Below are 14,518 nucleotides of genomic sequence, written 5' to 3' on the forward strand. Positions count from 1 at the left end.
TCTGTAACTTAGATATTGGAGTTCGATTTGTATCTTGCAATATTTTGATTATTATTTAGCAAAAATATATGTAGTGTAGTTGTTAGAGCACTTAAATAGCATCTAGCAGACCTAGATCTGACTCATCACGGGAGCGAAATAAAAATGATCATGGATTGGACAAAAAATTTATTTTAAAAAAATAAGTTGGGGCCTCTAGATGACTTTGGTAAATAAATGTTATGCAAAACTTATAAATATGTGTGCTAATGCATATATGTTTCAAATTTTTTACTTAATCAAACCTATTATTATTTTTTCCACTTTGGTTACTGCACAATTTATTAGTTTTTAGCCCATATGACTGCATAAATTGGCCTACTTTAGAGTTGTGTCATCTCGGTGATAGATAGTTCAAATCCCCCCTTCCACTCCCTCTGCCCCCTGGATGTTGATTTGGTGGCCCAGATTGGAGTTTGCACGGTTTGCACGGAGAAGTTGGTTTGCACCTAATATGTTCCCATATATCTTTGTTGTTGTTTCTAACTCTTTTCTTTATATTCCATTTTCTCTAGCTATTTCTATTGATTTCTCTGTCTTCCATTATGTTCCTCCGTATATTTAAAATCGATTAGTGTGTATTGCGTCCGATGCATGTAGTGGAGAAGTTCCCCATTTAGTATTGTGCCTCAGGGCTTTTGTTTTTTTTAGGAAAGAGGAGCAGCGACAACGTACATTTGTTTTGTATTGTAGGCAATCAACTTTGGGATAGATTATCAGGGCTCCAGGCCTGAAGTTGTGGCTAAAATAACTCCGGTTGTAGCTTCTTTGATGGAGCAGCTTCTCTTATGGATATAGAGTTGTTTTGAAAACCGTTCGGTAGAACCGCTTCTCCTATTTTTTTCATGAACATATGGAAGATGTCAAATGTCCAACGTGCCATGGATATAATTTAATATTTTCTCATAATCTATAATATGATTTTTGTAATAACATAACTTCATATGAAATAACATAGTGGTGACTAATGATATTATTTATAGACTAAACCAATAAGTTCACTTTTGTCCTTTTCTTTTGCTCTCATTTTCTCATTTTTCTTGCCTTCTTTTTCTATTCTCCTTTTTCTACTTTCCTTACACGTTCAACTTTGCTGCTTCTTTATCCTTTACTTCTTTAGAGGTATAGATCACATTTGTGTTTCGTGCCTAGTGTTTTTTTATGTACTTATAAAAGATTAGACAGGGATAATGATGTTAAGAATTGTTTATGCTATTTGATTCCTCAAACGACTAAGCCCCTGATTTTTCCCCATGCCCTATTTAGATTGAGCTAATAGCAATCACATTTATTTATAGGTTTCGGTGTTTTACTCTTTATCCCAGCGATGATTACTTGTATGGAACTATTTGTATGCCCACAGAATGATGAATCTTCGTTGACCACCATCAGAGTAGTTTGTATAACTGAAGTTGTTCAGGAATAAGCAACATTTACAATGATAATTCTTGTTTGGAGAAAGCATTGGTTATTCAGCAGATATTTCTCTCACATTGATTGGCATGCGTATTTATTGGCCCACACTGAAAATCATAAGGCGCTGATGGTGTTGCAATAAATTGCACTATCTGAAACTCTGTGCATCGTCATTATTTTTTCATCCCTACCTTGATGTTTGGTTGCTCTAGAAGAAATGGATTGATTGAGTTCGGCAATGATTTTAAGTAGAATCCAGTGTGCTTTATGCAGCTGCATGTACCCAGGACCTTCTTGAGACTCAAAAAGTTGTGATTCGGAATCTCGAGCAAAGACTATGGTCACGCCATAGTGTAGGGCGCTCCGAAGATTTTTGAAAGCAATTATCTATTTCTATTGTACAGATACAATACAACTATGATCGCGCTGTCATGCTTATGCTGCTGCCATATTTTGTTTGCATCTTTAAGGAGAGTTAATGCGAGACATAAATGGTAATGTGAGTTTTTATGTCATGTGGACTCTGTATTTAAATTAATTGGATACAAACACTTTTGAGTAGTTTATAATATTGCATCTTCATTAAATTGGACATGGACTCTTTTGGCCAATTTGGACTGTTAGACCTTAATTAAATTAAATGGTGAGTATTTATTAACTTTATTTGGTATGAAATCAAATTTTGGTTTTTATTATTTCATTTGACCTATACTATTTATTTAGCTATTTTCCTTCTTAATATGCTTCTCAATCACTACACACATCAACAATATTTTTTTTCTATTCTAGTTCTTGCATTTATATATTTATTAGTCATATTTGACGCCAATTTAAGTTTATAATTCTGAATTTTCCTATTTAGTAATTGTATTCAACATGGACTCTTTGGTTAAGTCCTAATTTCCATATTTTTTAATTTTGAATTAAGCTATTTACTAATCGTATTCGGCACGGACTCTCCGTCATGTCCTAATTTTTCTTAATTTTTAAAATTCAAAATTAGCTATTTATTAATCGGATATGGACTCTTGAGTTTTTTGAACAGTTAGATCTTCATAAAATCTAACGGTGTAAATCCTTCTCATTTTTAATTAATGTAGGAATTTCTAGACCCTCTCGACGAACATGGTGACTTATTTTAACACTCCGTTAATAATATAATATAATTTTATACTTTTAATTTTTAATTTAGATATTCAGCCAATATTAATTTTTTATTGAGTGATAATGCTAATTTTCTTAATTTTATAATTCTGAATTTGCCTATTTAATAATTTATTCAACATAAACTCTTTGGTTAAGGCATAATTTTCTTATTATTTTAATTCCGAATTAAGCTATTTAATAATTGTATTCGGGCATGGACTCTTTGTCATGTCCTAATTTTTCTTAATTTTTTAATGTAGAAATTTCTAGACCATCTCGACGAACGTGGTGGCTTCTTTTAACACTCCCTTAATAATACAATAGAATTTTATACTTTTAATTTTTAATTTAGCTATTCAGCCAATATTAATTTTTTGTCAAGTGATAATGCTAATTTTCTTAATTTTATAATTCTGAATTTGCCTATTTAGTAATTTATTCAACATGGACCTTTGGTTAAGGCATGATTTCCTTATTGTTTTAATTTGGAATTAAGCTATTTAATAATTGTATTCGGGCATGGACTCTTTGTTATGTCCTAATTTTCCTTAATTTTTTAAATCCAAATTTAGCTATTTATTAATCATATTTGATATGAACTCTTGAGTTACTTTGAACCATTAGATCTTCATAAAATCCAACGGTGCAAATCTTTCTTTTTTTTAGATTAATGTGGGAATTTCTAGACTCTCTCGACGAATGTGGTGGCTTCTTTTAACACTCTCTTAATAATATAATAGATGTTCTGGCCTAGGCATAACTGGTGAGAGACTGAGAGTGAAGGATAAAATGCAAAAAAAAAAATATTAGAAGACAGTACGGCCTCTAAAACTACAATATTCACACTTCTTTATATATATATGCGCAAATTTGGAACTTAGGAATCTGAATGTTTCACAAATACAAAAGTTGACTGAAGTTTCCAGAGAGAGACCAATTATTGACTAACCCAATAAATATGTTGCAACTTTCTGTACCTTGAATACGAATAATGCTGTCGAAATTCTCTTGAGCAGGCCCCCGCGTCGCCCACCCGCTCGGGCGACTCGGGTGGCGACGCCGTCGCCTAGCTGCCGCCGTCGCCTAGCTGCCGCCATCGCCCACCCCCTCATTCCCCTGCCCTCGCCGTCGCCGGAGAGGCTCGCTGGAAGTCCGCGCGGCCCCTAGGATGGCGGCGGCGAGGTCTCTTGCCGTGGGAGTCGTCTGCGTGCCCTCATCTAGGCGGGTGCGGGTGCGGGGCGGTGGCCGGCCGTGGCCGCGGCGGCGCTGTGTGAAGCTGTGTGTAAGCTGGCCCCGAGGCGGAGCGACGCGGCCGTGCGCGCACGGGCGAGCCCTGTGCGGGCGGCGGGCGGCGGCCGGTCAACATGCGTGCACGGCGCGAGCTGGGAGGTGCGGTCCGTGCGCGTGGCCGCCATGGTGCGCGGCGCTGGTGGCCGACGAGTCCGGAGCCGGGGTCTCCACGACCGGATCTGGCAGCCATGGTGGCGGATCTGTGGCGGCGGCGGCTCAAGCTTCGGGTCCTCGCCCTGGATGGCGCGCCGGGGCCAGCGAGGAGTGCTGGCGACCTTCTTTCCTTCGGCACCTGGCAGTGGCGGGTTGCTGTGGCCGGGGGTGGCATGCCCGTGGCCTCCCCGTCGATGCCATGGAGGTGCGGCTGGCGGCGGCCTGCGCGGGGGCCTGCTCGACGGCAGTGGAGGGTGGCTATGTGGAGGCAACATGATGATGCGAGATGGCCGCAGTGCAGGGAGGCACGATGGCAACGCCGGCCCAGGGATTGCTGCTGTGCTTTGCCGGGTTGTGGGCACGCAACTGGGACGGGATTCTCCGGGCGAAAGCCTGCCGTCGGCGATAATGACGGCGCCCGAGGGCGTCGTTCCCCTGTTGGGGGCGTAATCTTGGAGCCCGTCCCTGCGGCGTTGTTTCTCTGGGTGAAAAACATGTCCTCTAGTGGGACGAGCGACGGCGGCGCCATTGGCGTTGCTACCTTCTTGGAGGCGTCATTGGTGGAGACCCATCTTGGCTAGCCGGTGGATGAACAGTGGCTTGGCGGGGCGGCTCAATGCAAGATGCAAACTCAAAGGGGGTTGTTGAATTCTGCGGCGGCGACCGAAATCATATTGGAGGCCAGGGGTTGTCGTATGGGCGTTAGTTTTGGGCTGCTTGCAGCGGACTGCGGCGGCTGGCATTGCCTGGCAATCGTCAGTGCGGCGTGGGACTGCGTCGAAGGATGGCGCTTGCGGCACCAATGTCATAGGACAACTTGGCTTGCAGCGGACTACGGCGGGTCGTTCAACCTTGCTCGGTGACTCCGGTGTGGTACATCATCGAAAGACGGCGCTAGCGACAACTTGGTTTGCTACCATGGCGGCGGTGGCTGGTACGCGGGCTTCGCAACGAGATGCTGTCGTCCGGAGGGCGTGGTTTCGGCTATCGACGGGGTTCGTGGAAGCGGGGCATCATTGTTCTTCATCCTGGTGGCGACATTATAAACGAATCCGCGACTCGGAGTACTGTGGCGGAAGTGGCGAGGCCCCCGCGTGCGGTGTCTTCGGCGAGGCGACGAGAGCGAGGAGTCCAACGGCGGATGTGCGAGGCCCCCGCGCGTTGTGTTTTCGTGGTGGCGACTGCGAGGCGGCCTGCGTGCGGTCCGGATTCGATGGTTCCACCCTGCCAGATGATGTACGATGTTGCAATGGCACTACGGCGGCAGGTCCCGCATGGCGGTGGTCTTCTCGGTGTGGTGTTGTCTGTTCCTCTCGTTTCCCAATCGACTTGAGGCCATGGCTCAACGGTGACTTCAGAAGATGAGAAAGGCTGTTAGTCGCAGCGGCTATGCTTTCTTTCTGCCTCCATCGCCCTGTGTTTTGTTCGCGTTGATGTCCCAATCCGACCGGACTGAGTTGTCTCGTTTGAGACATGTGGTGTGGCTTGTGTCGACGTTCCAATCCGACTAGCCTGAGTTTGAATCGAGCTGAGTTTGGCGAGTGTTGAGGCCCCAATCTAACCCGCCGGTGTTGTTGCCGTGATGTTTTCTTTTTTCCTGATTATGGCTTCCCAGGGACATAATCTTGTATTTTTTCTGCTATATTAATAGAAACGCACTCGTGGAGTGTTGTTCGTTAAAAAAACAAATAATGCTTGCCCCGCCGCGAAGTACACACAGCAGTACAACTGCAACTTGCAACATTGTTTCTTTAAGGAAAAAAACCTTGCAACAATGCAAAATGATGGGGGGAAATCATTGCTCATGATATACCCAAAGCAGATAACCTTTATAATGATAACTGAGATATGATTTCTCAACAAAAGTGATAAGGTTGCAGCCTTTTGCTTGTGTTCCTGACCATAACTAGATAAAACTCAAGCATCTGCCCTGGGATTTTAGCTTCCAAGCAAAGCAAAGCAAAGAAAATATGGCTTCCAAGCCTATGCATTGCATGTACTAGTGACCTATCAAGCCCCTACAAATGTTCACCACAAAGTGGTCAGTTTTGTTCCTTGGATGTTGAGCTAGACTTGGTACCAGAAAGTGAAAGAGATCTCAGCCAGAAATAGACTTCTCCTTGCTTTCTATTTCTGTGCATGTTCCAAAACATTGTCTCGGTCAAAGTCCAACCACCTTCCCTCACATGCCTAGCCCCAGGGGTCTCTGTTTCTCTTGATGGCCTCCATTAGCTAGCTGCATCATTAAAGAACTTGGTGGTTGCTAACTAATGCCAGCCACTAGCGGTCAAGTTGTGAGATATTTAAATCTGTGTGGCTTTGTTGCGTCACCAGAAGCAAGATTTGGATGCTTTTCACTTCACAAATCACAATAGGCTCATAGAGGCAGAGATGGCTTTGCCAGTTCTTGAGAATGGCTGTTAACATCACTTAGGTCATGATGACAAGTTTGTTGGTTCAAAGAAAACTATATATGGCGCCCGTCCTTTTCAAGAAAGTCTGTAGCCACTGCCGACTACAGTGGTGATGCCGTAAACGTTAGCTAGCTGATTAGAGCCAGGCCCCTCTTGATTTTCTCATTAGCGTTCCGGCACCCAAGAGTCATCAACATTTGCAGTTTCCACCCATGGGAATATGGGATGTGCTGTGTCATTGTGTGAAAGCTGTGTAAAAAATCCTATTTGCTGCAGACGGGAAGACGGCAAAATATAAAAGGATGACAGGAACTCACTCGAGAAAGGGTTTACGTACACAGCAGAACGGCATTATTCAGGCGAAGAGAGCATCTCAACACGGATCTTCCCTAGGAACCAGTTTTCTAAAAAGGGGAAAAGGGTCACGAGCCTCCTCTCTCCCGGTCATTTTAATATTTGCAATTAGCAAATTTTTTTCTCTCAAAGTAGTGGTTACCATAGAAGAATTAGGTTCCTTCACATTTCATAACAGTATAGCGGCACAATTCTCGAGGCATAAAGATTGGCCTTTTCCTTAACTTATTGTACAAGTTGAGCGTACTTGTACTACTACTGCTACTACAAAAAAACAAGTACTGCTACAAATAGTAAGCCTACGTATCGTCACCGGCCTTTGTATAGTACTATAGGTTTTCTTTCTCATTCGCATAAGCAAGTGAATTGTAAGGAGACGATAACATATTACTCCCCCGTTCCAAATTACAAGTCATTTTAAAAATCTTGGAGAGTCAAACCATTTCAAAGTTTGACTAAAATTATAGAGAAAAATACGAAGATTTATGACATCAAATAGGTATACTATAAAAATATAACTAATAAAGAATCTAATGATACTTAATTGGTATCGTAAATGCTATTATTTTATTGTATGAAATCAAAATTTTGACTCTCCAAAATTCTTGGAATGACTTATAATTTGGAACAGAGAGAGTACATATGTTACACGGAAGTAGCATTTCACAGTAAGACATGTAAATCAATCGCTTTGCCAAGCCGGCATGACCGTTAATAATCACTATCATTTTGATTTTTTTCCTGACTATAGAGATTTTACTATATTGTCCAAAATATTAGAGTTAAATAATAATGCAAAGATCCATCCGCAATACTAACTACTGAATTATTCCACATGTCATCAGGCACCACGCCGGCCCGGGGACGGTTGTTAACTTGCAAAAATTACAGAGCCATACATTTCCATGATTCACCTTCCACTAGCGTCGCACTAGAAAGAGCCTCTGAAAGCTCAGACGCGTGCGCTACTTGCTCTGCGGCGCACCCCATTCCCCCCACCTAGATTTCACCTGCTGTCAAGCACCACGCAGGAACGTGCCGGCTGCCAGCTGCTAGTCAAGCGTGTGCAATGCAAGTGTGCTCGCCCCGGCGGCGGGCGGCGGCCACCGGCTGTTGGCTGCTGGGGTCTCGGACGCAGCGAAGCCATCCAGCACGCGCGCCGACCTGCGCCCCCGGCCGGTGCCGTTGCTCCAGCCTCCAGGCCCCGGCCCGGCCGCGGCGGGCAGCCAAGCCAGGGCTGAAAATGACGGCGCGGATCGGCGAATCACGCGGCGCCACCACGAGCTGACTCGACGGCTCCGGCGGGTGACGGGTGTCCCGCCCCGGCACACGCGGCGGCTCCGCACGGGCTCCCGCACACGTGCACCGGGGTGGTGGGTGGCCGCGGCCCGCGGCCGGCACTGTACGCGCGCGGGCCTGTCCGAGGCCGGGGGTGCTGCTGGGACGAGATGGGGAGGGAGGCGGTTCGGCTTTTTGCTCGCGCGCCCTCGTGGTGTTGCCGATTTGGGGTGGGGGCGCTTTTCGCGTTGTGTGAGTGAGCTATGTTGATAAAGCCTTAGGGCTTTTTTGTTCACGTTTCTACAATCTACAATAGCTTATCGCATTTCAAAATCTATATTTGTTCGATCATCTAAAATACTATTTACGTGTATATCATAGTTGCTTCTACCTAGCGATATATTCTTCAATTAATCATAATTCAATTGAGCACAAATATAGACTATATACTCCCTCCGTATAGGAAAAGAACGTCGTTTTGGACAAGATTTAGATCAAACATTGGAAATATAAATCATAATTAACTTTTAAGTTATTGAGTTTGAAAAGTGAAAATCATATAAATAGACTTATCTTAAAATACACTTTTATAAGAATATACATATACCATTTTTCAACAAATATTTGTAAAACTAAATAGTTAAAGTTATGATTTGGAGACCGTGTCGCTGTCCTAGACGTCTTCTATTTTCTATATGGAGGGAGTATAAGTCTAAACTTACTTATGATGATTGGTACTACAATTATTATTAGTACCATCATTACCATACATTAGTTAAGGTAGGATTCCTCTGACTACATGATCTACTATATGTAGTTATATGCATAATAAAATACATGCTTGGATTATAAATAGTTAGGAGTTAAACCTCTAGGAGCATAACACAAACCGACTTGATGTTATGGATTCGATACTAAATGAAAATCAATTAAAGATTTATTATTTTACCATACACCCAATACTTTACCTTCTTAAAGTATACAGCCGCACTGTACTTTAGAGATTCAATAGTCAATACACAAGTCTAGACGGGTATACACCGCTGCGTTATTCAAAGCGAGCATAAGAAAAGAGGATGACAGTAACGGATAGACAAAATAAAAACTCAACAGGAAAAATACGCAACGAAAAAGGACCTACATGCAAGTTGCAACCCAACCCACCTCCATGTCGCTCCCCCTCCGCTGGAAGTTTTTCAACTCCTTTTCACACAGCCCACCTCTCTCGCCTCGCCTCCTCCCTCCCTCTCTCTCTCCGTTCTCCAACCCCGATTGGGCAATAGGCAACCGGCCACCATCTCCATGCGTCAGCCCTCCTCCGGCCATGCCGCACCGCCGCCGAGCCCTTAACCCGACGCTGCCCCCGCCACCTCCCGCCGCCGCGTTCCACCTCGCCGCGGACGACTCGCGGCTGCCGCTCCTCGCCGCGGACTACGCGCTGCTCCAGTCCGCCGCCGCCGCCGCAGCAGCCTCATCCGTCGCGGACGCGCCCGCGGCCCCAGCGTCCGCGGAGTGGAGCGCCGGGAGCGCCTTCACCGCGTCCAGCGACGCCGCCTCCTCCACCGCCACGGCGCCGGGCTCCGCCCGGTTGACCGCCGCCAAAGAAGCCGGCGCCGGGAGGGACACGTGGGTCCGCCGCGCCAGGGAGGGGTACTACCTCCAGCTCTCCCTCGCCATCCGCCTCACCTCCCAGGCCTTCCTCGCCGGAAACCCCGCCCTGCCCGAGCTCCTCCTCGGCTGCGGCCCCGGGGATGCCGGCGACGGCGCGGATGATCCGGAGGCCGTCTCCTACCGGCTCTGGGTACGTGGATCATACAGTCTCAGTTGTACACATGAGCATATATCCATATATGATGGATTGGTGGTGCAATGCGTGAAGAGAGAGAAACGCATACTCCTGCACAAGCTTTTCAACTCCTGCTATTCTTGCTTCTCTGACACAACAAAATTCTTCGTTGCTGTTTTGATGGAATCATACAGATTTTTGGGGCGGATTAGCTTTTGCTAATTAATTTGCTGAAATTTTGTTTCTGTTCTGCTCATCTCTTTGAGTGTCTGTACTAGGCACATGCTGTTATTTGTTTCTTACACTTGCTGCATTTATTTACTGGGTTAACAAGTGGTTTAGGAGTAGTGGTTCCTTAGTGGCCGTATCTCCATGAAGATCGATGATGCAGTCGCTTGGAGCTGGTGGGCTGGTATTATATTCTCGCGCGCGCATAACCAAAGAACAAGCACACTACTGATTGCAAATGATGCAGATCAGTCTCTCCTCCTCCCTTGACATTTTTATTTCGATGCGCCGCTGCACCTGCTCTTTTATTGCAAGTTGGAGCAAGCTTAATTAGTCGTAGTGTTCAGTGATGACCGACGACGACGATCTCGCGCTTGCAACTGCTCCTATGAGTCATATATTGGTAGCAGTGTGTGAGACGAGACGACCTGATCAGGAACCTGACAGAAATGGCGATGCATTCTCGCGCGCTGCAGGTGAACGGGTGCCTGTCGTGGGGCGACAAGATCGCGCACGGGTTCTACAACATCATGGGCATCGACCCGCACCTGTGGGCCATGTGCAACGCCGCGGAGGAGGGCCGCCGGCTGCCGTCGCTGGCGGCGCTGCGGGCGGTGGACGCCACCGAGTCCTCGCTCGAGGTGGTGCTCGTCGACAAGGCCGCCGACTCGGTGCTCCTCGACCTCGAGCGCCGCGCGCTCGACCTCGTCCGCGCGCTCGGCGTCACGCTCGACCTCGTCCGCCGCCTCGCCGTCCTCGTCTCCGACCACATGGGGTGAGCACACCACACACTGACCGCGCTGTGCATGGGCGTGTCGCCCGTGCTCCTTTGCTTCGCTTCCAAAAAAGTAGAGCTACCAGCAGCGGCGTACATGCCACGCTCGTGCGCCGTGCACCAGGCAGCTGTGCTAGATGCCTGGATCGATCGCTAGACTGGTAGGCTCGTAGTTCCTTCATGTTCCATGAACCCGGTGGTCACCAGCGGAGCCGAGCACGTGAACGCAACAGTTTTGACGTGCACCACCTTCATGTGACGTTCTATCTCTCTCGTGTGTTTTCCCCCCTTTTCCATGTGAAGGGGTGCGTTGCGGTCGGAGGATGGAGACCTGTACATGCGGTGGAAGGCGGTGAGCAAGCAGCTGAGGAAGCGGCAGAAGTGCATCGTCGTCCCCATTGGCGGCTTGTCCATCGGGTTCTGCCGGCACCGGGCCATCCTTTTCAAGGTAGGTACCTTCGGTCAGACGCAACACCAGCCATTGTTGGTTTCTGTTAAGCTTAGAGTACCATCTGCTTCTCCGGAAATGTTCAGGAACTCGCAGATTTCATCGGCCTCCCATGCCGGATTGCGCAAGGTTGCAAGTACTGCTCTGCGCCTCACCGATCATCTTGCCTTGTCAAAATCGATAGTGAGAAGAGATATGTGAGGTCTGTACTTGTACCTGTTCTTTGTCATTTTCGTTTACAGATACAATGTAGCATAACAAGAACTGAGACAGTAAAGAGTTAAGACTGCTCTTCTGTAGCTTCTCTTATTATGAAGTCTGAGCATTTCAATGGCTTGCTACAATCTGATGTTGGCGTATGCCAATGAGTTATTGAGCTTGTAATTAGTACGTTTATTTTATGTTCTGCATTGACTCAATCTCGTTAGTAATTTTGCTGGTGGCTTCAGGGAATACGTGGTGGACCTTGTAGTTGAGCCGGGAAGCATCAGCTGCCCAGATTCATCCATCAACGGCCAGTTGCTCTGCACAGTGCCTTCACCTTTCAAGACTTCGTGTACAGTAGGCTCAGGGAACTACACTACACCGGTCACTGCCTGGAATCAAAAGATAGCGGATGAGCGTCGCAACATGATAATAGCAAATTCCCAGTATTCAGGTACGCAACCCACTATCACGAGCAACTCAAAATATTCAGACAATTCATCCATATGGCTGGTCAATAATCCAATACTATACTACTTGTAGTTGCTAGGTGTAGTGTCGCGGAGGAGAACTCTGTTCAGGTAGCTAGCAAAGAAGGCTTGCTGCCGAACTGCGGTCAAATCACGCAGAATGGAAACTGCAATGGCATATCAATGGTAGACATATCGGTGCAATTGAAGGCAATGGACATCAGTGCCGAGAATTGCAATAAGGAGGACATCCCAGGTGCCACGCTTCCGAAATGCTTGAGTATTGAGCCGTCTTTTGCTGCAGATTGGCTTGAGATATCATGGGAGGAGCTTGAGCTCAAGGAACGCGTAGGCGCCGGTACTTCTTTGCCTCCAGGATTTCTACTGGCTTACTGTGTGCTCTGAATTTGATCACTCCTGGGGTACAATGCAGGTTCTTTCGGTACAGTGTATCGCGCAGACTGGCACGGCTCTGTAAGTACCTCAAACAACCATTGCGAAACCCATTTTTATTTACTTTTGCACTAAGTTAAGTGTCCTTTGAAGATCATAAATTTAAGATTGTAGGTTGGGGTCTGCAGGATGTTGCAGTAAAGGTGCTTACGGATCAGGATGTTGGCGAAGCTCAGCTGAAAGAATTCCTCAGAGAGGTCAATTTACCATTTGCCATCAAACTTCCAACTTATCGTCTAAATAAAAATCAAAATCTCACCGTATCCATATGGCTTCCAGATTGCTATTATGAAACGAGTCCGCCATCCGAATGTGGTATTGTTCATGGGTGCGGTGACAAAATGCCCACATTTGTCAATAGTGACAGAGTATTTGCCGAGGTAAATTTTCCACCAATTTCATTTGTCATACTTGTTACGAAAATTTGGACATCCTTGAGTAAATGAGAACCATGTTGGTGTAAACAGAGGGAGCCTCTTCCGCCTCATCAACAAGGCAGCTAATGGAGAAATGCTGGACCTAAAGCGCCGTTTGCGCATGGCGCTAGACGTTGTACGTATCACATCGTGTTCCTTCTAGACATGACAAACTTCTGAAATGTCACTGATCTCTCTACGTCCTGTATGTGCAATGCAGGCTAAAGGCATCAACTATCTTCACTGCCTGAATCCCCCTATTGTGCATTGGGATCTGAAGACACCAAACATGCTGGTAGACAAGAACTGGTCCGTGAAGGTTAGTCCACCTCCCAGATAGATTAGGATGATCCAGATCCACCGTTCTACTTTTGTTTCTTTACTTTCCTTGATACAACTTCAGGTAGGTGACTTTGGCTTGTCCAGATTTAAGGCGAACACCTTCATATCATCCAAATCAGTTGCTGGAACAGTAAGTTTCATATCTCTGCGCTCAAACAGTCAATCTGACACTAAATTTACTGGTTTCTGACCGTCTGAGTGTTTTTGCACTGCAGCCAGAATGGATGGCACCAGAATTCCTCCGCGGCGAGCCATCCAACGAGAAGTGTGATGTTTACAGCTTCGGTGTGATCTTGTGGGAGCTCCTGACAATGCAGCAACCGTGGAGTGGCCTAGGTCCTGCTCAGGTAACGTTCCATCTCTTAACATTGTTCTCCTGGTGCAGAAAATTGCCCTTGTTTCTGATTCATTACTTATGGTACCATTTGCAGGTAGTGGGAGCCGTTGCATTTCAGAACAGAAGGCTCCCAATTCCGAAAGATACCAGTCCAGAACTTGCAGCTCTTGTGGAATCCTGCTGGGATGAGTAAGCATTTCTTATTAATAGCCAGAAGCTTATTCTGATCAAATCTTATTCTCAAGTGGCAAGATCAAATTGTGCCTGTTGAAGGTATGCTTTGTTCAGAACACGATGATGATCTCATTTTGCTTTCTTTCTTCAGTGATCCAAGGCAGCGGCCTTCGTTTTCAAGCATCGTGGATACGCTGAAGAAGTCACTCAAGGCTCTTCTTGGAGGCTCCTGAGGACCCTTGCAAGCTGTCTTGGTTGCCATTTGTCTCCACCTCTGTTTTGCGTTCCTCTTCTGCCTCTGTCAATGCGATGATAGCTGAAGCAGCACAAGTGCAATGCTGCCTCGAGTTCGATAGGTAGGTCACTCTTCTTTTTTCCCACCTCATGCAAAACCAATAAAAATCTGTGCTTTTGCTCTCCCATGCCGCACTGGGGTAGCCTTTGTACAGCGATTCTAGTGCTAATAGAAGTTCCGCAGGCCCCAGGTTGGGAGGGTGGTCTGAATATCTGCTATCCCTGAATGTTCTGAATGATTCTATTGGTTGTGCAGTAGGACTGAATAGTCTGTTGCTTTAGGGGACAGGAAACACATTTTTTATGCCAAATAGAATAGCTCACAGGATATGCTTAGAGTTTCTATTCAGGTCTCAAACAAAAATTTCAGGAAACATCTGGGTGGAACTGAAACAGTTCTGCATTGATTCTTCGTTCGACCAGTGTCATTTGGCAAGCTGACATGTACATATCACATTGTGTTCCAACACTAGCAGTCCATCTCATTACAAGTAATACAAA

General features: G+C 46.1%; 1 protein-coding gene across 3 annotated transcripts; it reads left to right on the forward strand.

Moving 5' to 3' along the window:
- Positions 1-9,278: 9,278 nt before the first annotated feature.
- LOC120682428 (serine/threonine-protein kinase CTR1-like) lies at positions 9,279-14,427 on the forward strand. 3 transcript variants are annotated; one of them, XM_039964339.1, is made up of 15 exons: positions 9,284-9,891; positions 10,581-10,879; positions 11,183-11,327; positions 11,414-11,529; positions 11,777-11,985; positions 12,075-12,359; positions 12,435-12,475; positions 12,562-12,651; positions 12,734-12,834; positions 12,922-13,006; positions 13,091-13,189; positions 13,274-13,342; positions 13,428-13,559; positions 13,644-13,738; positions 13,875-14,427. In XM_039964339.1, exons 1-15 carry the CDS (start codon positions 9,415-9,417, stop codon positions 13,954-13,956), a joined length of 2,325 nt encoding a protein of 774 aa, XP_039820273.1. In that variant the 5' UTR covers positions 9,284-9,414; the 3' UTR covers positions 13,957-14,427. The 3 variants fall into 3 exon arrangements, with proteins under 3 accessions (XP_039820275.1, XP_039820273.1, XP_039820274.1); XM_039964340.1 differs by having other exon boundaries at positions 9,285-9,891; positions 12,583-12,651; XM_039964341.1 differs by lacking the exons at positions 13,644-13,738; positions 13,875-14,427 and having other exon boundaries at positions 9,279-9,891; positions 13,297-13,342; positions 13,428-13,521.
- Positions 14,428-14,518: the final 91 nt, after the last annotated feature.

This window comes from Panicum virgatum, chromosome 7N (genome assembly GCF_016808335.1).
Source record: "Panicum virgatum strain AP13 chromosome 7N, P.virgatum_v5, whole genome shotgun sequence".
Lineage (NCBI taxonomy): Eukaryota > Viridiplantae > Streptophyta > Magnoliopsida > Poales > Poaceae > Panicum > Panicum virgatum.